The sequence below is a fragment of the Geotrypetes seraphini genome, chromosome 15, assembly GCF_902459505.1.
Source record: "Geotrypetes seraphini chromosome 15, aGeoSer1.1, whole genome shotgun sequence".
Taxonomy (NCBI): Eukaryota; Metazoa; Chordata; class Amphibia; order Gymnophiona; family Dermophiidae; genus Geotrypetes; species Geotrypetes seraphini.
Genome location: NC_047098.1, coordinates 39,922,726 through 39,947,101, shown reverse-complemented (window position 1 = coordinate 39,947,101; position 24,376 = coordinate 39,922,726). Strand labels below are relative to the sequence as shown.

Below are 24,376 nucleotides of genomic sequence, written 5' to 3'. Positions count from 1 at the left end.
GATGTCAGTTGAGAAGGGAGAGCAGATGCTGAATGGAAGTGGGGAAAGAACACATACTGGATGGAAGGAGGAGATAAATAAAGGGGGAAGAAAATAGTAAGATAATGGAGGGGTGAGGGAAAGGGGTGACAAGCTGTGTGTAGACACAGTGAAAAGAGGGAAACGGGACTAAATAGTAAGAAAGAATTTAATTTAGATGGAGGCAGAAAATAGAGAAGGAAGACCAGAGAAGAAAAGGGAAGAGAGAGCAGAGAATGATCAGATCTGAGTGGAGGAAATGAGAAGAGAGATATGCTAAAAACCACAGGGGGGAGGGAAGGATAGAGATGCCAGACCATGAGGGGAACAGAAGGAAGATGATGGATGCTAGACCAAATTGGGGGGTGGGGGGGGGGCAGGAGGAGAGATGGCAGGGAAAGACAGACAGTGAATGGAAGGGGCAGATGCTGGACTGAAGAGACAGAGAAGGTTATCATGCTGCTGTACCGGGCCATGGTACGCCCTCACCTGGAGTACTGCGTCCAGCACTGGTACTTTAAGAAGGACACGGTACTACTCGAAAGGATCCAGAGAAGAGCAACTAAAATGGTTAAGGGGCTGGAGGAGTTGCCGTACAGCGAAAGATTAGAGAAACTGGGCCTCTTCTCCCTTGAGCAGAGGAGATTGAGAGGGGACATGATAGAAACATTCAAGGTACTGAAGGGAATAGACTTAGTAGCTAAGGCAGGGAGAACGAGAGGGCACTCTCTAAAGTTGAAAGGGGATAGATTCCATACAAACGTAAGGAAGTTCTGTGGTAGAAAGCAACATATTTATTTGGCTCATAACTTGCTGGCGCCCGATATTTTTAGCTCACAGTGAAAAAAGTTTGCTCACAACACCCGCCCGCTTAGAGGGAACACTGGTTACAGGTTAAACATACATAATATACAGTTAACAGCCCTGGGACTTTATGCTGCAGCTTTAGTGTGTGAGTTCAAGTTTCAAGTTTATTAGGATTTTATATACCGCCTATCAAGGTTATCTAAGCGGTTTTACAATCAGGTACTCAAGCATTTTGTGAAATGCAGTTTCTTACACACTGCAGCCCCTCCTGTACTGTATAAGCTTTGTTCTAGTGGTCTCACTCCTAAGGTCCGCTCCCTCTTCCTATGGGGAGAAGTAGTTTATAATACAATAATAAAATAAAACTGCTCTTTGATCCTGAAATATCTGTGTCTACATTCCTTCCAAAGCCTTTTTCTTTGGGTGGGGGAGAAGCCAACCTCCAAAAGCTTCCTGAAAAATAATGTTTTTAGAGCTATTTCAATTTCCATAATGAAGTTTCGAAGCAGATAAATGAAGGGGGGGAGGGCACATGTTGAAACATATGTGACAAAAAGAGAGAATTACCAGAAGGTTCTATTGGGTAGGTTTGATCATTCGCAATGGAGCAGAAGGGATAATGAGACGAGAGACAAAAAGTGGTAACCCTGAGTAATGAATCTTGTGACTAATGTCATAATGTTGTATGGTATTGATTATGTGATGGGTAACTAGTCAGGGCCACCTCAAGAGATTATGGCACCCTGGACCATGCCCCACCCCCAGTCCATGCCCTGCCCCGGTCCAGGCTTGACCCACCCCATACCATGCCCCGCCCCTTAGAAACATAGAAACATAGAAATTGACGGCAGAAAAGGGCTATAGCCCATCAAGTCTGCCCACTCTATTGACCCTCCCTAACTACCTTCCTAGAGATCACACTCAGGTGGAGATACCTTTACACTGCCCTCGTAGAGATCTGACGTGGGCATCCCACTTATTCTTGAAATCAAGCACGCTGTTGTCCATGATCACCTGCTCTGGGAGCTTGTTCCAATGGTCAACCACTCTCTCTGTGAAGAAATACTTCCTGGTGTCGCCATGAAATTTCCCGCCCCTGAGTTTCAGCAGATGCCCTCTTGTGGCCGAGGTTCCTTTAAGAAAGAAAATATCATCTTCCACCTCTACACGACCAGGATGTGGCTTCATAGGCCAGTTACTGCAAGGAGGGAAAAAGTAGCATTGGAGAAGGGAGGAGGGAAGTACTGCACTACCCTCTGCTGACGCTAGCCCTCCCCCCCCTCATGGCGGCTGGCCTATGAAACTGCATCCCGCAGGGACTGGACAGCAGCATCAGAGGACGGAAGTGTTCGTAGGTTAACTTATGGGCATTTGGCGCCCTTTAGCGTCAGCGCACTGGGCCAGAGTCTCACCTGGTCCATAGGTTAAGCCGGCCCTGTAACCAGTGCTCTGTTTCCAGAAGAGGGGTGACATGATTATATTTTTCTGGTTATTAACAACTGTGTCACCGTTTTGCTCTTTAAGAGTGGTTTTACCTCAGCGTATTACTTCTTTAAACAAATGTCCCTTAAGGAAGGCGTTTTTAGACGCCGAAACCAGGATCCTCATTGGGACCGAAGTTTTGAATAAAGACTCTATTATAGTTGAAAAGATGTCTCCTTTGCCTTTTCTCAGACTGCCTGTATTTTTCTGGTGCCAGTGATGAGCTTCACTGCATTATTTTTTTTAGCAGTTTTAGGTGAATTCCATAAATGGTACTCAAAATTAGATGCCAGAAAAATTGGCACTATTCTGTATAGGGCACGTGCCCTATATAACATAGCACTTAAACGCTGATCTTGCACCTACCTTTGGATGCTAGACTTACACCTGCTGAAATCTATTGTAAATGTTGGCACCCAAGTTAGGTACATTGACCCTAGGATTGTATGACTATGCGCGCAAATTTTCAGAGCTCCTCTGGTACGCCCATGCTCTTTCCATAGCGACGGCCCTTATGAGATACGCGCTATAGGAATTAGGCACACTGCCTTATAGAATAGTGCACAACCAGATGCATGCGCAAATATTAACGATTGCCAGTTGATGTCATTGAGTTCGTTATGCAATTCATTTGTGCACGCCTCTCCGGGATACAGTACAAATCTGGATGCCATGTATAGAATCCAGAATCTAATGTCCTGTGCACCAAGGCCTTGAAATAAGGCATTACAATAATCAAAATTAGGGATTACTAACGAGTGTACTAAGATTCAAATTCTTCCTATCAATTGATTCCTAATGGAACAGATCAAATATAATTTGAAACAAACAAACCAACCACATTTTCTGATGACAGAGGAGAGGAAGTTTAGTTTGGGATCTTGGTTTGGCTCCTGCGAGTTTGGTGGGTATTTATTCAGGTTCATGTCCCACTACCCAAGTTCTGTTCTGTTCGTCATGGTGACTTGTTTATGCCATCAGTAAGGGAACTGAGACTGAATACCTCACGTGAAAGAATGTTTTCTTGCAGGGGCCTCCCCCCAAGAATGGAATCGGTTACCTTTGTACATTCGGAAACAGAGTAATTTTGATGTTTTAAAAAAAATTACTGAAAAGACACCTATTCTGTAGCAAGAAATATGGGCATTGAGGCATTTGTGATGGTGTAAGCGCTGGTTGCTTATTTGTCTGTGTTTTCTATATGTATTTTATGCATATTTTATTGTGAGCCACCTTGCAAAAGGCAGGTTATAATTAAAAGGATCAAAACAAACTTAAGAATTGCACAGTCACTCTTTTTTTCTTTCTGTCTACCCACAGGCCTCTGGACAGGAATCTTGCTCTGCTCTGTCCTTGAATTCCTCTCCTTTCTCATCTTCATTCTCAGGCTGAATTGGGTCAAGGTTTCCCAGGAGGTAACGTCAGCTTTTACCATTCATTCAGAGTTTGCAAGTCTGTACATCTTCAGAGCTTGTGGACTTGTTTAAGTGTTGCAAGTAATGTCAGTTCCTGGTGGTTAGTCCAAAGGACCAGAGAGGACAGCAAGGCAGAGCAGTCTAATAGAGCTCTTACGAGAGGAACTCATTATGCAAGGGAGTTGAGAAGTCCTGCCACTCTATGGCACTCTGGAAATCCTGGCCAGCCGACAAGAGGTAAAGTCAGAAATCTATTGCTCCAGTATCCATGCAGTCTGTCTAAGCACCCTGTGCAGCCTATGTGCAAAAATGTTTGCAGTTTATTTCCATGTCCATGAAATTTTGCTAAGAGATACAAATGAGCTATCGGTTCATTTACATCCTGAGATAAAATATGCATGACATTTTTCGTGCCTTGTCACACAATTGGAAACATTTTATGCTCTGGGCAATGGCGATGCATGAAAAATAAAAAATGCCCTTTGCCTGGCAGTGCCATTAAGTTAAAGGGCACATCAGCCTGTCTTGGAGGCCTCCCTTGGAATCCTTCCCTCAGGGGCCTTCCTATCCCTGATGACTCGGAGGATCTGATGTACCCCCACCCCAGCACCAACACGGGGCTAAAATGTCAGAAAACACTACAAAAACAGAGGAAATGGTGGCAGATTAAAAATAGGGTTCCCTTATTCGTGAAGACAAAAAAGAGGATGCTAGGGTGCATAGGGAGAGTTATGGCTAGTAGGAACAAGGAGATATTGATCCCCCTGTATAAAGACTCTGGCGAGACCTCATTCTGGAGGCCACACCTTCAAAAAGATATAAAAAGGATGGAGTCGGTTCAGAGGAAGGCTACTAAAATAGCGTGTGGTCTTTGTCATAAGGCATATGGGGACAGACTTAAAGATCTCAGTCTGTATACTGTAGAGGAAAGGCAGGAGAGAGGGGATATGATAGAGACGGTTAAATATCTATGTGATGTAAATGCGCATGAATCGAGTCTCTTTCATTTGAAAGGAAGCTCTGGAATGAGAGGGCATAGGATGAAGTTAAGAAGTGATAGGCTTAGGATTAATCTAAGGAAATGCTTTTTTTTTTTTAACTGAAAAGCTGGTAGATACATGGAACATTCTCCTGGAGGAAGTAGTGGAGCCAAAGATTGTATCTGAGTTCAAGAAGGCATGGGAGAGAGGAAGAGATAATGGTTACTGCAGATGGGCAGACTAGATGGGCCATTTGCCCCAGGTACATTAGATAGAATGTGAGCCCACCAGGACAGACAGGGAAAAATGTTTGCCAGTGAAAAAAAAAAACAACATTCCCTGAAGCACCAGCGGCAGCAGTCCTGAGCCGTGAACCTCCCTCTCTCCTTCAATCACCAAAGCAGTAGATGCGGTGGGAGTCCTGAGCTGTGAACCCCCTCACTCACTCCCTTACCCGAAGTGGCAGCCTATCAGCAGAAGCCAGTGGTCAAATCACTCTGCTTGCAGCCAGCCCAAACAGGGCCTTTCCTCTGACGCATCCTGCGTGACACATCAGAGGAAAGGCCCTGCCGGGGCTGGCTGTAAGCAGCCTGTTTTGAGTGCTGCCTCATGCTGACCAGCTGGCACTTCAGGTAAGAGAGGGAGGGAGTTTGCAGCTCAGGTCCGCGGCCTGCTTCTGCTGCTTCAGGAGGGAGGGAGGGGTTTGCAGCTCAGGACCACTGCCTAGCTGGTGTTTCAGGGAGGGAGGGAACTTAGATCTGGCAGACACTCCTTGTACAGTACTGTATTATACAGTAACTCTCAGGCAACCAGAAAAACAGTTATCCGGCATCCACCAAGCCTCATGGGTGCTGGATAACTGAGATTGTACGGTATCCAGATAATGCTTCCATATTAACGTCAAATATGGCAGCGATTATGTGGTATTTCCTGTACGTTAACTTTGATTCTTGGGTATGTCCTTTCTCTACCCATGCCCTGCCCACTTGCATGCATTCTTATGGTTTAGCACAAGCCACTTTCTGTATGATGACCCCTTAATATGGTTAGTAAAAGGGTCCCAATTTCTGAAGGGTAGAAAGGTGGAAACAGTTCCTTCCTGGCTACCTGCCCCTCTCACATGTTCATTCCCAGACTCAAGGCTGATCTCTTTTCTGTGTTTAGGCTCAGGCTCGTGCTAAGAAGAAAATGAAGATGACAAATGGTTTGAACAGCCATCCTGCCATTTCTAAAAGTTCAGTTTCTTCAAGTAGGTGTCACCATTGCTTGTTTTCATTCATCACATTCTTTAAGCTCCTTCACTATATAAAAATCATCTAAACTCTCAGGTATGTTTGTGTAACCTCCAGCTTAGATCTGTTCAGGTATTAGTTCAAATTCTTTTTATTATTTTTTCACACACGTTGTTACTGCATTGGGGAAAATGGAATCCAAAACTTAGAATGTGCTCTCTACATCTGCTGCTGTCAAAGAATTAGTTCAGTGATATGAAATAATATTTTCTACTTCTACGCCATCTTTCCAATTTTACCACAAGAAAGAGCAGCCTAAGTGGTTTTCACAAAATATAGCTAAAAATATATTTATTAAAGGGGGGCTAACACAGACAATTTAAAATAATGAGGGAAACTACATAGTAACATACATAGTAACATAGTAGATGACGGCAGATAAAGACCCGAATGGTCCATCCAGTCTGCCCAACCTGATTCAATTTAAATTTTTTTTTTTTTTTTCTTCTTCTTAGCTATTTCTGGGCGAGAATCCAAAGCTTTACCCGGTACTGTGCTTGGGTTCCAACTGCCGAAATCTCTGTTAAGACTTACTCCAGCCCATCTACACCCTCCCAGCCATTAAAGCCCTCCCCTGCCCATCCTCCTCCAAACGGCCATACATAGACGCAGACCGTACAAGTCTGCCCAGTAACTGGCCTAGTTCAATCTTTAATATTATTTTCTGATTCTAAATCTTCTGTGTTCATCCCACGCTTCTTTGAACTCAGTCACAGTTTTACTCTCCACCACCTCTCTCGGGAGCGCATTCCAGGCATCCACCACCCTCTCCGTAAAGTAGAATTTCCTAACATTGCCCCTGAATCTACCACCCCTCAACCTCAAATTATGTCCTCTGGTTTTACCATTTTCCTTTCTCTGGAAAAGATTTTGTTCTACGTTAATACCCTTTAAGTATTTGAACGTCTGAATCATATCTCCCCTGTCTCTCCTTTCCTCTAGGGTATACATATTCAGGGCTTCCAGTCTCTCCTCATATGTCTTCTGGCGCAAGCCTCCTATCATTTTCGTCGCCCTCCTCTGGACCGCCTCAAGTCTTCTTACGTCTTTCGCCAGATACGGTCTCCAAAACTGAACACAATACTCCAAGTGGGGCCTCACCAATGACCTGTACAGGGGCATCAACACCTTCTTCCTTCTACTGACTACGCCTCTCTTTATACAGCCCAGAATCCTTCTGGCAGCAGCCACTGCCTTGTCACACTGTTTTTTCGCCTTTAGATCTTCGGACACTATCACCCCAAGGTCCCTCTCCCCGTCCGTGCATATCAGCTTCTCTCCTCCCAGCATATACGGTTCCTTCCTATTATTAATCCCCAAATGCATTACTCTTCATTTCTTTGCATTGAATTTTAGTTGCCAGGCATTAGACCATTCCTCTAACTTTTGCAGATCCTTTTTCATATTTTCCACTCCCTCTTCCTCTCACAGGATACAAAAGGAAGACAGCGAGGATTATATTATTTAAAAAAAAAAAATTGAAAAGATCAGGGAAAGGAAAAAACAAGAGGGAGTATAATTAAACTGAAATCAGAATCTGGATCTATACTTCAGAGGCATCTTTAAAAAGAAATGTTTTAAGGCCTAATTTAAATTTGGAAGCACAAGTTTCTTGTCTAATATTCGTAGGGAGGGAGTTCCACAGTGTAGGATCTATGACCGAAAAGATTGTTTTGCGAGTTTTATCCATTTCTCAAAGAGTTTACTCTCTTAAGGGTGCAATTCTGTAACTGGGAGTCTTGAATTTGGTGCTCTGAGGTCATGGGTAAGAGCCTTTTCTATAATGGAATCTAGGTGCCTAGACGCCCTAAACACAGTATCATTCAGCTACGCAGATGATATAACTATCCTCCTCCCCTTTAATATTCAAGACCCCTTATCCACAAACCACCTGAAAATGATAATGGAAACGGTAGAAAAATGGATGTCAAGTCATAAACTAAAACTGAACTCGGAATAAACTAAATTCCTACTACTGGAAAGGGAAAAAAAACCATCTCTCACAGAACTAGAAGTAAATACAATCAAGTACCCAATGCAAAGCACACTCAAGATCCTGGGAATTCTACTAGACAGAAACTGCACAATGCAGTCTCAAATCCACAAAATCATCCAAAGAGCATTCTTCACAATACGTAACCTAAGAAAAATAAGAAAATTCTTCAACAAAGATCAATACAAGATATTAGTACAATCCCTAGTACTGAGTATTGTAGATTACTGTAACAGCCTATACCTATCATGCCCAAACTACATGATAAAACAATTACAGACAGTTCAGAACACAGCCCTCAGAATCATCTACTCACTAGGCAAATATGACCACATCACCAAAGCATACCTAGACTCACACTGGCTACCAATAAAAGCAAGATCCCAGTTCAAATTCTACTGTCTACTATACAAAGTAATACATGGAACAGCACCCAGCTACCTAAACAACAGACTACACCGTAACCTCTCACACAGATTAAGGAGAACTCAGAGCCTATTCACTCACCCCCCTCTCAAAGGAACACGACGAAAGAAACTATATGACAGCCTTTTAGCGACACAGGCAGCAAAGATCGATACCACCATCACCAATCTACTGACCAAATCAATAGACATTAAAGTATTCCGAAAAGAAATCAAAACTCATCTCTTCAAAAAACACTTCCCATCATCATAACCTCACAAAAGTATTAGAAAATGCTCTCATGACTACCCTAACACCACCACCAGCAACACCTCGAATCCGGACAGTATTATCTCTATTCGTCTAAACAACAGAATCCGGACAATATTATCTCTATTCGTCTAAACAACCTATCACTATCTACTATCTGCTACCAATTTATCCTGGAAAAGTCCAGAATAACAATTGTAACTTAACGCATTCTTGATTACATGTACTGCAATGCTACTGGAAATGTCCAGTCTTCTAACTTGTAATCCGCTTAGAACCGCAAGGCACAAGCGGAATAGAAATCACTAATGTAATGTAATGTAATGATTTTATGGTGAGAATACTAAATGGAAATTTTAAGACAATCCAAGAACGTAAAACTTTTGAAATCAAAGTGATAAAATATTTTGATGTCCACTGGATATAAGAACCTTGGCTTTCTTTCCCCTACAAAGAAACTTAAACTGCTTTGTCACCTCTCTGTCTCCTGCTTATCAAAAACTTTGGCTTTCTTTCCCGCTACAAAGAAATTCAAACTGCTTTGTCACCTCTGTCTCCAACTATCTCTGAAATGCTTTCATGTTTCCCTTATATATACTTATTGTGCCAACATTTGCTTATTTCTGATCTGAGAAAGACGGGGTTATCCTCAAAAGCTAATTATAAACTACATTGTTAGTCCAATATAAAGAGGTACTATTTTTTTCTTTATGTTTTAGTTTTATTTCTACATATTACTGACCACCACACCATTTCATTCAAGTTAATCTGGTATTTGCAGTCAGAATTTTGGCAAACATGTGTGCATGCCATAATTTTAAACATTCACAAACACTTCTTGGCAAAAAAAAACATTCAACTTAAGGCATTCAATCTTCACACATTATAGTACACATTACCTTAAGTCACAAATCTTAACCCCAAACCTCAGCAACACCACTTAAGGCTCAAACCTTTCATTGTCTCAAGCTTTATGTGTTAGTTCGACATAGGTTCTTTTTACTTTTTTTAAACTTTAAATTAGTAATCAAACATTTAAATATGTAGTTAATTTAGTGGTCTTTTTTTCAGGAAGTCACAGCCGACATGTTTCGCTATTGCTTTTTCAAGGTTATTCCCCTATAGAATCACCACCTTCCCGTTTTGACCACTTTTTCAAACACAGAAAAAGTGGTCAAACGATAAGGTGGTGATTCTATAGGGTAATGCCAGCACCCCTAGCAAGATATCGCCTGGGGCGGACCACCATCCCTTCTCACCCCCCTTTGCTATGCCACTGAATGTAAGTATGATAGCAAGCGTTGGCAGTAAATTTGAGAGACTGAGATCATACTCATATACCCTTGCCTTAGGAGTGGGGTTCATTCCTGTCATGTTATGTGCAAAACTTTTTTGCTCCAGGCTGTAGTCATTGCAATTTGTTTTATGCAGAATTAACCTCCTTTTTCCATTCAATGATAATGACAGAAAATGAATTTTGAATAAATAAGTTTGAGTGAAATGAAAGACCGATATTATATAAATGTACGGAGTTTTTTCAGACCAGTGATGATATGGGTGGCTTAGGGTACAGTGGAGTCCCAGCTGCCCGTGTATGAGGTCTGTTTTCTCCATTTTTTTGTATTCATTTTTCTGTCTTTTTTTTTTTTATTTGGTTTGGTTTGGTATGAATGTGGTTTTTCTGCTAAACTAACATACAGTTTGTTTTCTTTTTGAATCTTTGCCTGACATATACGACAATACCCTTGTATTTAATGCACAAAACTAACCCATTTGGAGAAATTGTCCTCGAGACATGAATACCCAAGTGTGACACAGTGGTTAAAGCTACAGCCTCAGCACCCTGAGGTTGTGGGTTCAAACCCATGCTGCTCCTTGTAACTTTGGGCAAGTCACTTAATCCCCCCCCCCCATTGCCCCAGGTACAGTAGATAGATTGTGAGTCCACCAGGACAGAAAGAGGAAAATGCTTGAGTACCTGACTAAATTCATGTAAACCGTTCTGAGCTCCCTAGGAGAACGGTATTGAAAATTATATATATAAATAAATAAATATATGGCAGTCTTGAAAATGCAAGATTCAATTACTGAATGCCAACAGCATAAGGTGGATTTAAGAAGCTATGAAGGCTTTGTCCTTGGAGACATCTGCATGTTATTGTTAGTCTGTATCATAAGATTCTCTATTAAACAAATCCTAAAATCCCTAGTCTAGCTGACTCAAAGATACAGGAAAGTAATTATCAATGTAGAAAACAGAAACAGAAATGTTGGATTAAATTCCAGTTTACTCTCGCTTCACCTTTCGTAATCCGCAGATCATAATATAAACAAACATGTTCGTGCAGATGATTTGTTAGTCTTGAAATACATACGAATTAAATTCTCAAATTCTTCAATAAAACATTTTCTATGAAAAATAGAGAGTGATCTAAAAAAAAATATTTTTTTTGAAATTTTTGTTATTGTCTTATATTTAATAAGCTCACAGCTTATGATGGTAATCCAAGTCAACCTAGAGTAATTCCTTGTTTGCATTGCAGATCCGGAGGATCAGGAAGGCACTGTACTGACTGACAGTAATGACCAGAGCCTGAGGGATCAGGGAGTGCAGACTGAGAGCCCACCTGAGTCTATTACTACAACCACCTTTAAAGTTCTATCAGTGAAGCAGCTGATCCTGCGCCGAGGCCTTGCTCTGTTAGCTGCAATTACTGTATTGTTAATAGGAGTTTTGATAAGGCTGTCCACTGGTCATGGATGAAACACTAAAACAGCTGTAAAAAAACCAAACAAACAGTGATGGCCTGGAACGCAGAAGGAGTCAGCCTGTGTCGTCTGCCTTACCTCTGTAATTCCTTAAGTGGATTCTCATTAATGGGAATGTGGAATCGGGGCCTCCTTTTTTACCATAGGCATCACTAGCCATAGACCAGGGCTGAACGAGTTCAGTCTTCAAGAGACACAAACAGGCCAGGGGTTCGGGATATTCCTAAGGAATATGCATGAGAAAGATTTAAGTAATACTTCTCACGCACGTTCATTAAGAATATCTTGAAAACCTGACCGGTTTGCTGCCCTTCAGGACTGAATTTGTGCACCACTGCAAAAGACCGATGTAATTCATTCAGGCATCATTGTATGGACAAAGAAGATAGGATGGGAGGTGCCCACTCCATCATAGTTTGGGCCAGCCCGATGTTTACTAGTAACTTAATTAGCCATACCAGGACAAGGTAGCCCTGAACTATATGGTGTTTGAGCAAAGTGTGACTGGCCGAACAAGTTTGGATGTTCTCCTAGAAGGATGAAGTGTCCTTTCAACTACAGCAACAGAACGGACTGTCTAGGTTTGCGTGTCCTGTGTCCTGCATGAGGGTTAGAGTGGCTCTCAGGTATAAATTCTGTCTGACTTGAACAAAGAAGAAACATATCCAAGAATCCTGGAAATATATTCAATTAAGAAGCTGTCTTAATGTGCTGGAAAGGAGAAGTTTCAAGTTTATTAAGTCTTGATATACCGCTTTTACAAACCAAAGCGGTTTACATCTCTACAATGTTAAAAAAAAAAAAAAATTAGTTAAAAATCTGGGGGATGACAAAACAAATCTGAAAGTAAATGTTGAGATAAAAATTGAAGGGAGAAAGGATAAGGATGCAATATTAAAATGACCCTTAAACTTGGTCTAATATGGTTTTGGATACATTTCTTGGAGAGTGGGGGTCTCGACTTCAAGATGGTTTCATGAAAATAGAGTAAATTCTAGTAAGCTCTGAATCACCTGGGAGAAATATCTGGGCATTCAATCTAAAGATAAGCAATGGAAAGAAACTCTGCAATTATGGAAAAGCTGAACAAGGAACAGTGACTCACAGGGGAGGCATGGCCTAGTGATTAGAGCCACTGTCTCAGCACTCTGAGGTTGTAAGTTCAATCCCAGCCTGTTCCCTGTGACTCTTGGCAAGTCACTTTACCCTCCTTCGCCCCAGGTATCAGAGTCAGACTGTGAGCCTGCTGGGACAGATAGGGAAAATACTTCAGAGTACCTGATTACTGTTCAATGATATTGTAAACTACTTTGGATGAATCTCTTCAAGAAAAGGCAGTTAATAAATCCCAATAAATGTATCATCCTCTAGGATCTGCAAATGTAGGGAAAGAAAACGGGAGATAACCTTTAGTAAGGAGTAGGGTTACCATATGGCTCCAGAAGTCAAACCCAGATGTCTCAATCCGTCCTCCTTTTTCTGGAGCCAAATGGTAACCCTAGTAAGGAGATAATCCAGAATGCCTCTATCAAATTAATTATGGGAGCAAAGAAGTTCGACCATGTAACTCCCTTACTTCAAAATGCGCATTGGCTTCCGGTGTCCTATCGTATTCTATACAAATTATCTTTACTTACATTTAAATCTCTATTATATAAAACTCCAGCTTTTATTTATAAAGCATTGATACCTTATAATTCTCCCAAATTTTTGAGAGCAAATGACCAACTCTTGTTGGTCATCCCCACTCTCAAAATTATCAATACTCGAAGGCAATTTATTTTTACTGTTACGGCGCCTCAGACCTGGAATGCACTCCCGCTATACTTAAGAGAGGAGAAGAATTTGGAAAAATTTAAGAGCCAACTTAAGAGCTTTCTTTTTAAAGATGCGTTCAATACTTAATTGAAATGTTAATTTGCTCTTTCGTTAATTGCTCTTTTGTCTACTTTTATTTTACCTATTTATTTGTCCTTCGATTCCTGTTGTGTTTTACCTTTAATTGTTGATTCTTTCCTATCTAAGATTGTATTTCTATCCCACCTGTCCTATTGTATTCTTGTCTTATCTTAATTAGTTTGTTTTGTGACTTATCCCCTTGTTAATTATATGGTCTATTTTATGTATATTTTAGACAATTTATTTTACCAATTTGTACATCGCTTAGAATTTGGAATAGGCGATTAATCAAATAATAAATAAACTTGAAACTTGAGACCCCTTAACATGATCATCTCTAACCTTTAACTGTGAGTCACTGTACCTTATTCAGCTTTTCGGTAATTGTAAAGATTCTTATCATTGCTTTTCTTTCAAACTGAATGTCCAGATATTTCAGAGTGGTAGAATTTACCCTGCTTCTCCGTATCAAAAGTTCATATGTTACAACATACTGTTTATCCTTTGTGTCTGAATGTCAAATGCCCCACTCTCCAGAATTAGGCAACCAGCGTCTGTTGAAGCCAGTGTCTGTCTCCGGCAGTGGCCAATCCAGATCATGGTACACTGAGCTAAAAAATCTGAATGCATTGCCAACAAGAACTCCCCAAGTTCATTTTCTTGGGTGGCGACTCCTAATTCAGACACCAGCATGTTGTTCCCGTGGTAGGGATGATTTTTCTCTGCGTGCACCACTTTGCACTTGTCCACATTAAATTTCATCAGCCATTTAGATAGCCCAAGTCTCCTGATTTCACAAGAGCCTTCTGTACCTCACAATGCTCTGCTGCTTGAATGATTTTTTTTTACATTTTATTTTTAGTCAAAAATGTCAAGAGTTGAACCAAAGGAATGTATTTTCATACACCACTTTAAATATAAGAAATTGAACATATGAACGTGACAATTCCTTCTTTGTAATTTATTGTTTCAACCCCTCCTTGTCCCCTCTTTACTGCTCCCTCTCCTTTACGAGCCAGTAGAGTAGAACCGTCGGTCATTCCCCAGATGGTATAGCAAGCTGCTCTGTCTTTTTTTTAAACTTGTCTTAAGAAATGCTGCAAAGGTGTGAGTTCCTCCGCTGTAACTAGAGCATTTTCTTCTGTAGTGACATCAGTATAGAGTTTGAAACCGAAATAGGATGTGCTTGAACAGTGGCGTAGCAAGGGCGGGAGGTGCCTGGGGCAGTGGCACCCCAATGCCCTCTTCTCTGCACTCCCCCCCACTACTTCTCCACCCCCCTGCCATGTGTGCTCACCCCTTCCCTTCCCCCCCCATACCTCTTTAATTTCACCGGCGCAAGAAACCGCCCACCGGCTGCCCGTGCCGGCTTTGGATCTCCTGATGTCACTTCCTGGTCCTTTGACAAGGGGCGGGACAAGGCCATGAGCAGCAGGTTGGAGGTGCTGCTTGTGCTGGAGGAGGGAGGAGGGAAAGCATGTGTGTGGTGGGGGAGGGGCAGGGAAGGAGCAGGGGGTGGAGAGGAGGAGAGATGCCGGTGCCCCCACCAAGACGATGCCTGGGGTGGTTCACCTCCCCAGCCCCCCCTTATTACATCACTGCACCTGAAACAAACAAAGTGGGGTAGGACATTCATCTTCACACAGCTGTCTCCCTTGTTCTAGAATGTTGTGGATGCAAGGTATAGAATGTGGTCAGTTGTGCTTGTACACTTCTCCCTCCGTATTCGCTGATATTGGGGGTTAGCAGAACCGCAAATACTGAAAAACCGCGAATAACTTTTTTATATGTTATTTGCTGTTTTCTATTAAAAAAAACATCGTGAATATGGTGAAACCGTGAATAACATGGTGGGAGACCTGGCCTGTTCCTGAAGGAGAGGCAAAACAAGGTGAACAAAGTGCTGGGAATCGGCGATTTTCTCTGTAAACGCTTGGAATCAGCGATTTCTCTATGCAAGCTGATGCAATTTGGGGGGAGGAGCCAGCAAGCAAAATACCGCGAATATGGAGGGAACATAAGAATAGCCTTACTGGGTCAGACCCATGGTCCATCAAGCCCAGTAGCCCATTCTCAAGGTGGCCAATCCAGGTCACTAGTACCTGGCCAAAACCCCAGGTATAACAATATTCCATGTTACCAATACAAGGTAAGCAGTGGCTTCCCCCATGTCTTTCTCAATAACAGACTATGGACTTTTCCTCCAGGAACTTGTCCAAACCTTTCTTAAAACCAGCTATGTTATCTGCTCTTACCACATCCTCTGGCAATGTGTTCCAGAGCTTAACTATTCTCTGAGTGAAAAAAGATTTCCTCCTATTGGTTTTAAAAGTATTTCCCTGTAACTTTATCTCGTGTCCCCTAGTCTTTGTAATTTTTGACAGAGTGAAAAATCGATCCAATTGTACCCGTTCTACTCCACTCAGGATTTTGTAGACTTCAATCATATCTCCCCCTCAGCCATCTCTTTTTCAAGCTGAATAGCCCTAACCATTTTAGTTTTTCTTCATACGAGAGGAATTCCATCCCCTTTAACATCTTGATCGCTCTTCTTTGAACCTTTTCTAGTGCCACTATACCTTTCTTGAGATAAGGAGACCAGAATTGAACGCAATACTCCATATGAGGTCACACCATGGAGCGATAAAGGGGCATTATGACATTCTTAGTCTTGTTAACTATCCCTTTTTTAAGAATTCTCAGTATCCTGTTTGCTTTTTTGGTCACCGCCACACATTGGGCAGAAGGTTTCATCATATTGTCTACAATGATGCCCAGATCCTTTTCTTTGGCGCTAACCGCAAGGTGGACCCTAGCATCCTGTAGCTGTGATTCAGGTTATTCTTCCCAATGTGCATCACTTTGCATTTGTCCACATTAAATTTCATCTTCCATTTGGACGCCCAGTTTTCCAATTTCCTAAGGTCCGCCTGCAATTTTTCACAATCCTCATGCGTTTCAACAACTTTGAACAGTTTAGTGTCATCTGCAAATTTAATCACCTTACTCGTCATTCCAATTTCCAGATCATTTATAAATAAGTTAAATAGCACCGATCCCAATACAGACCCTTATGGCACTCCATTGTTTACTCTCCTCCATTGAGAAAAAATGACCATTTAACTCTACCCTCTGTTTTCTATCCAATAACCAATTCCTAATCCACCACTGAACTTTTCCTCCTATCCCATGACACTTCAATTTTCTCAGGAGCCTCTCGTGAAGAACTTTATCAAAAGCTTTATGAAAATCTAGATACATTATATCAACCAGCTTACCTTTAGCCACATGTTTATTCACACCTTCAAATAAGTCAACAAATTTGTGAGGCAGCTGAACCCATGCTGACTTTGTCTCATTAAATCATGTTTGTCTACATGTTCCACAATTTTATTTTATGTAATCGTTTCTACCATTTTGCCCCACACCAAAATGAGGCTTACCAGTCTGTAATTTCCCAGATCTCCCCCGGAGCCCTTTTTAAAAATCAGCGTAACATTGGCCACCCTCCAATCTTCAAGTACTACAGATGATTTTAGCGACAGGTTACAGATCACTAACAGCAGGGCAGCAATTTCAGGTTTGAATTCTTTCAGTGCCCTTGGATGTATACCATCCGGTCCTGGCGATTTATCACTTTTTACTTGTTGATTTGGCTCAGTACATCTTCCAGATTCACCGAGATTTCTTTCAGTTCCTCTGCATCATCACCCTTGAAAACCATTTCTGGTTCAGGTAGATCTCTTATATCTTCATCCATAAAGACCAAAGCAAAGAATTCATTCAGTCTTTCCGCTATGGCCTTATCCTCCCTGAGCACCCCTTTCACTCCTCGATCATCCAACGGTCCCACAGATTCCCTCACAGATTTTCTGCTTCTGATGTACCTAAAAAAATTGGTATGAGTTTTTGCCTCTTTTGCAAGTTTCTCTTCATATTCTTTCTTGGCTGTCTTTATCAATGCTTTGCATCTAACTTGCCAGTGCTTGTGTCTCTTCTTATTTTCTTCATTCAAATCCTTTTTCCATTCTTTAAAGGATGGTTTTTTTTTTGGCTCTAATAGCCTCTTTCACTTCACCTTTTAACCATGCCAGCTCTCGTTTCCTCTTCTTTCCACCTTTGCTGATGGAATTCATCTGGTCTGGGCATCCATGATGGTATTTTTAAATAACATCCACGCCTGGTTTACAGTCCTAACCTTTGCAACTGATCCTTTTTAGCTTCTTTCTAACCAAGTACTTAATTTAATAATGAGCTGACAATTGATGTTAATGAGTACTAAAGGGCTATAACTGACTGTAATTAACACTAATTAGTAATGCACATAACTACATTTGGTATTCTTTAAGTTGCGTGCTCAAATTCCAGAGGGGATCATGGACCTTAAAGGGGTATAGGCAGGTCAGGGGTGGGTTGGACAGTTGCACGCGCAGGTTATAGAATCAGTAGTGTAGCGAGGTTGAGTGGCACCTGGGGTGGTGGCACCCCTCCCCCACCCTCTTCGACTCCCTACTCCTTCCCGACCCCACTGCCGCATGTGGGCCCCCCTTCCCTCTTTCATTTTTCCGGTACGAACTTGCTGCCCACATCTTGTCTGCTCTTCCTCCGACATCACTTCCTAGGCACGAGACCCGGGTGTGACGTCGGAGAGAGCCAACACTGATGCGGGCAGCAAGTTCTTGATGCTGCTTGCGCTGGGAAAATTACAAGAGGTATGAAAGACGGGAAAGGGTGCACAAGGGCGGCAGGGGAAGGGGGTCGGGAAGGAGTGGGGGCAGAGAGGAGGATGGGTGTCAGAGCCCCCACCAAGATGGCGCCTGGGGCAGACCGCTCCCCACCCTTTACTAAGCCACTGTATAGAATACTAGCATTTACCTGCTTAAGTGCCCACGGTTAGATGCAAACATTTATGCCAGCTAGTATAAGCGCTTGATTCTAAAGTTAAAGGCATAAATACAGCCTTGTGCTTGCAACGGTTATTATACAAGAATAAAAAGGAAATTCTATAAACGCTGTCTAAACTTAGGCGCCCTACTTGTGCCTAATTGGGAAACACCATTTGAAACAGCAAGCTGTCAGATTTAAAGGTGCCAGAATAGCACCTCCGGAGGCACTTAATGCCACTTTGGCATGGCTAATGTCAGACATGTCAGGCACCATAAAGCGCCTATGTACTGTGTTTCCCCGACAATAAGAAAAGGCACTAGATCTTATTTTCGGGGTTGTCTTATTTTTTTTCATGTAATGATCATCTCTCCCTTCCTCTCCTCCACCCCAATTCTTCCTATTTCCTTTCTCTCCCCCACATGTGCAGCATCTTTTCTCCCCTCTCATCCATCCCCTTGTGCAGTATCTCCCTCCCTTCCATCCCCCTGTGCAGCAGAACCCTTGCAGCTTCTATCTCTCCTTTCCTCCCATCCCCCCGTATGGCATCTTTCTATCCACCTTTCGCCGCCATGCACCCCCCCCTCCCCGACCCATCTCTTCCATCCGAACCGCGAGACAGGAATACCTTATAACAGTGTCCGCAGCAATCTACACAGGCTGCTTAGTGGCCTTCTATCTCCCAGGCATTCCTCTGCCGCATTGCTGATGACATCATCAGTAATGCGGCAGAGAAACACCCAGGAGATAGAAGCCTGTGTAGATTGCTGGTGATACTGTTATAAGGTATTCCTGTCTCATGGTTCGGATGGGAGGGAGAGAAGGGTTGGCAGGGGTGGGGTGTGTGCAGCGGGTGGGCGGGGGAAGCGCTGTTGCTGCTGGCGACTAGGGCTTATTTTCGTGGGTAGGGCTTATATTTTGGGGGTAAGTCTTATTTTCGGGGAAACACGGTAGGTGTGATTCATGGCAAAGATAGGTGCCAAAAATGTAGACCTTGAAAACCCTGGCCTATGTTTCCGGCGCCTCTATTTCCTGGAGGCACGATTCTCTAGTCTAAACGGTGCCATTGCATGATTGGCATATGATGCGGCAGCAACTTTTTAGGTGGCCGGCGATATCGGCGCCGTTTAGAGAATCCAGGCTTAAATGCTTAACATACATCATCTCAGTGCCTAACTTGAGAATTTACCCCTTATGGACCAAATTCTAGATGTGGTGCTGCAAAATTGGCACTTGAGAAAATGAGCACTAAGCACTGTTCTATAAACGATTCTCCAAGTTGAGCGCCATTTCTAGAACGGCACTTAGTGCCAGGATCTGTGCCTAACTTTTAGGTGCAAGCATTTACGCAAACTGAAACCTGGTGTAAATCCTCACACCTAAACTAGGTGTAGAGTTGCCATGTTCTATAACACTGCGTGCAAATTTTTGTGCTGCCCGTGATCTGCCCAAGCCCTCCCCCTTTTCAGAGCTGTGCATAAGAATTTTCACGCACATCTTTATAGAATAGTGTCACAGTAACTGCCCCTAGCGTCACCCAGCTTTCTCCAACTGCACCCCCAAAGTACCAGACCCCCAAATAACTGCCCCCTGAAGCACCAGACTTTCCCTAGCAGCACCCAATCCTCCTTGACAACACCAGAGCTCCCCCTAGTGGCAGCATCCAACAACAGCTGACTGCCTCTGGAGTCGCTCATAGTGCCCCTAAAGCTAAGTATTTGCGTTAAAGCTATATAAATTATTAAAATAGATCACATTGAAATAAACTTCACACCTAATAAGGAAGTAAAGATCCAGTGTTGATTTGACACATAAAGCTTCAGGAAATGAAAAGTTTTGAACGTACAGTGATGCCGCTGAGAATCTAGGTTGTTAAATTTAATTGAATATGATAGTACTATATCAGTGGTCTCAAACTTGCGGCCCGCCAGGTACTATTTTGAGGCCCTCTGTATGTTTTTCATAATCACAAAAGTAAAATAAAACAGTTTCTTGATCATTTGTCTCTTTAGCTATAAATTACAATATTATTATTAAGACTTAGCCAAAAGGAAAGATTTATAAACTATAAAGAGTTTTACCTCATGCAAAATTGTCATTTCTTTAATAAGATATTAACTTTTTTTTTCTGAGGCCCTCCAAGTACAGGGATACCTTGGAATATGAATGCCCCAGTACTCAAACAATTTGGAATCTGAACTAAAAATTCAAGTAAATTTTGCCCCAGAATCCGAACGCTGCTTTGGAATATTTGTTAATATTTTACCTTAAAATCCAGTGTATTTCCTGTTAAAATTTGAGTTTGTGGGACCCAGGAACGGATTAATCCATTTTCTATTCTTTTCAATGGGAAAAATTGTCTTGGAACTCGAACGCTTTGGAACTCGAACGGGGTTCTGGAACGGATTCCAAGGTATCACTGTACCTACAAATCCAAAAGGTGGCCCTGCAAAGGCTTTGAGTTTGAGACCACTGGTGTACACGCACAATAGGAACATTCTCTGATACATAGTGACATTTGTCAACATTTGCTTATGTCTGATGTGAAGAATAAGGGATACTCTTGAAAGCCAATCCCATAGAAAAAGGTATCACCTTGTTTCCTCTATGCTTTGTTTTATTGTTATATCTTACCTTTAAAAGCGGATTAACACAGCTATCACACCATTTTACTTAAAAACATTGCTGTAATTTGGAGGCTTTCTTCTGATAAGTGGCTTCTCTTGCCTAGCTATCACAGACATCATCCGCCATTCAGGTTGTTCCTAGAGAGTTGCACGGGGACAGAAATCCCACCCGTCCCTGCCAGGATCCTCTCCATCCCCACCCGTCCCCATCAGGATCCTCTCTGTCCCCACCCATCCCCACAAGGAATTACCTCCATCCCCGCCTGTCCCCGTAAAAAGCAGCAATTACTTCTGACAGGATCATCAATTCCACAGTTTCTTTTGTGTTTGCGCTGCTGTTTTCCTTGTGGAATATCTTTGGTGGAATCCATTTTTTGTTTTCTGTTCAGGTAATTAACTTATAAACCCCCTCTTTTACTAAGGCTGACGTGTACATTATATTATATGGACGAACCCTGCTTCCAAAGTCTTCCATCCCCGTGGGAGTCCCGTTGACTAGAGGGGGGTCCCTGTGGGAGTCCTGTGGGTTGGGGGGATTCCCATGCAGACCTCTAGTTGTTACATCAGAAAACCATGCTCTAATCGGTGGTTTTTAGGCTTAGAATGCCCTCTCAAGGGAGATGGTAGAAAGAAAAACAGTGACAGAATTCAAAAAAGAGTGGGATAAACAGAGGTTCTCTTATTAGAAAATATATTGTATAAATTGAAGAACTAAGGCCGGTACTGGACAGACTTATACGGCTGTGTCCCATTTATGGTGTACATTGGGAACTCCAGTAACTTGGAACATAAGGATGCTGATGGGAAGACTTTATGGTATGTATCCACAAACAACAAGATGGTTGGATAGGGTGGAGTAAGCTTCGACGGCAACTCCAGTAGTTGGAACCAAAGGACAGTACCGGGTGGACTTTATGGTCTATGGCCCAGAAATGTCAAAGAAAAAAGACCATTTAATTTAACCACGAATTTATAATATGTGTAACTAATGGGCAGATTGGATGGACCATTCAGGTCTTTACCTGCTGTCATTTACTATGTTACTATGTAATCCACTTCTTTTGGAACAGGAGGGTCCCCGAAAGCTGTCTGTTAATGGTACGTCAAGAGTTCAACAATACTTGCGCGACCCGATGGAAAATCCTGCACTGTGAGGCAGCATAGAGATGATGACGCAACTGCAGTAAACACCAACCAGGTAAGAAATTCAAACACACCCTTTGTACAAGTTGCAAATACAGCGTTACTTAAGGTGAGTCACACTTTCTTGCCTTAGTCATTCCTCTTGATTTCTAACACCTTGGATTAAGGTTATAATGGTGCCTTCCATTTCCTCCCCCCACTCTGATTTGATTTGATGCCCCAGTGACTTCTTGGTGAAAACTAACTTACAAACCCGACCTTTGCCCTCCCTGATTCTGAGTCATAGCCACTGCTTCACCGCTGCCGCCCTCTATTTAAGTAGTATGAGAGGCAGAGCTCTAAATACTGAATCGGGATCACTAGTTTATAAGACAATGAATAAATGAGGCATTGGCAGGCTGCAATTTTGCCCTGTGACATCAGCCTGGCTTGCACAAGACCACTAATTACATGTATGCTCAACAGTTTTATCTATATGAGAACATAAACTGAGTCTGAGCAAAGGTTTGGTGGCCCGGCCTCTCATATCTGACAGCAGCAAACAGTGAGCACCCATAGGGAATGTGTAAGAAAAAGGAGTTTTTTCCCCAGGGTAAATGGGTTAGTTTCTGTGCCTTCCATGGCAAGGAGGAAATTCAGGGGATATGGAGAACCAGTTGTCTTAGTACACATGGATGTTAGTGCCATAGAAAGATGCTCTAGACCCAGTTCTGGTTCCGGATCACCCACATGCAGCGTGCAAGAGCCACTGTGCGCTGTCCTGGCAAACAAGTGCAGCTGGCATTTAAGATAAGGAGCAGCCAAGCCGGAAGGAAGACAGACAAGCGCTTGCAGGAGACACTAATTGTTCATGGACAGGCAGGAAATTTTTGCGGACCAGCGGTTGAAGAACACTGCTTTAGACCAGCCCTGGAAGCAAAATTTAGGTAGGAAATTGAAATCCAGAATCTCTCTGGAATGCTTCCTGTTCCATGTACAGGACTCCTGAGGTAAGGAGAGCTTGGGAGACTCAATGTGTGGATGATTGATGGTGCAGAGAAGAGGGCTTTAGATTTTCTAGAAACTGAGCAGATGTTTGGCCATATTAGGTCAGACTGATGGTCAATCTAGCCCGATACCCTATGGGAGAGGCCTTATGTGCTTGGGTCAAACAGAGTCTTAGGCTTCTCCCAGTGGGTCTCAGGGTGCACTGGGAAGGGGAAGGCCCATCATTTTGACAAGGTGGGCCTGCCAGCAGAAGGGAGTGGGCATTCTTCCTGCCAATTTTCCATCAAAGGTACAAGGGGGATGTGTGGGGATATCAGATGGGTGGATAGGAGGGAGGAAGGGAAGGAGAGAGAGGAATTGGGGATTTCCTTGCCAATTCAGCTAATTGTGGCAGGGGAATCCCCAATCAGCTAAGCCAACAGAACTCTCCAACGACACCAGCTCAGCTGATCGGGGATTCCTCTGCCATGATTAGTTTTTGGAAAGCTGTGGACTATTGTTGGGATCCCCTGGCAAAGATGGGTGCCAGAAATGTAGGCTAGGGTTTTCCAGGCCTACATTTCTGGGGCTTACATAGGCTCTAGAGGCGCAGTTCTCTAACCGACGGTGTCGCATGATTGACATGCAATTGACAGCTGCCAACATGGGCACCTGTTAGAGAATCCGGGGGGTAACTGCTAATATTCAGGTACTAGTGACCTGGATTGGCCACCATGAAGATGGCCTACTGGGATAGATGGACCATTGGTCTAAGGCTATTCTTATGTTTTTATGTTCAGCGGCCTTCTCATGCTGAATATTAGCGCTTAGGTGGCTATGTGCTATTTAGCCACTCAGGAGCCATTCTTGGACTGCTAATAACTTCTGAATATCGGGTGATATGTGCCAGAACATAAAAGATTATATCAGCCATTTTAGATCATAATAATGTATTTTTCCTGAAGCTGTCACAGAGCCTAATATCCTTTCAATGACCTACACTTTGTTTTTTGGGATGACAGCAAACACTCATGGGAATAAGAGAGTGCCTTCCCTTTCTTTCTTTTTTTAATCTTTATTAATTTTCAAATATTAACAGTGCAATACACAGGTATAAGAACATATAACAAGTCAAGAAAAGCACAATTCAACTTACAGATATTCAAAATCAATCATTTTATCCCACCCACCCATAAACACAAATATATATTCTTTTTCAACAACCTACACTTATTTAAAATAATACAATAGTGCCCTCCCACCCGCCTCCCTCCCTCCCACCCTGGATGTGTAAGGAAATGGCACAGAAATTAAAAATAAAAACCAACTACAGAGAAATAATAAAAGATGTCAATGGGCCCCAAGCTTTAAACATGTTATTATGCCCCAGCATTTCAACATTCATTTTTTCATACCTATAACTGGA

General features: G+C 42.5%; 1 protein-coding gene across 1 annotated transcript in view; it reads left to right on the top strand.

The window, feature by feature from the left end:
* Positions 1–12,273, top strand: part of LOC117349271 (multidrug and toxin extrusion protein 1-like) — a 113,115-nt gene extending 100,842 nt beyond the window's left edge. Inside the window, exons 15-17 of the mRNA XM_033922500.1 lie at positions 3,628–3,722; positions 5,867–5,951; positions 11,206–12,273. Coding sequence (XP_033778391.1) covers positions 3,628–3,722; positions 5,867–5,951; positions 11,206–11,426 — 401 coding nt within the window. The 3' untranslated portion in view covers positions 11,427–12,273. The remainder of the gene's footprint in view (positions 1–3,627; positions 3,723–5,866; positions 5,952–11,205) is intronic.
* Positions 12,274–24,376: the final 12,103 nt, after the last annotated feature.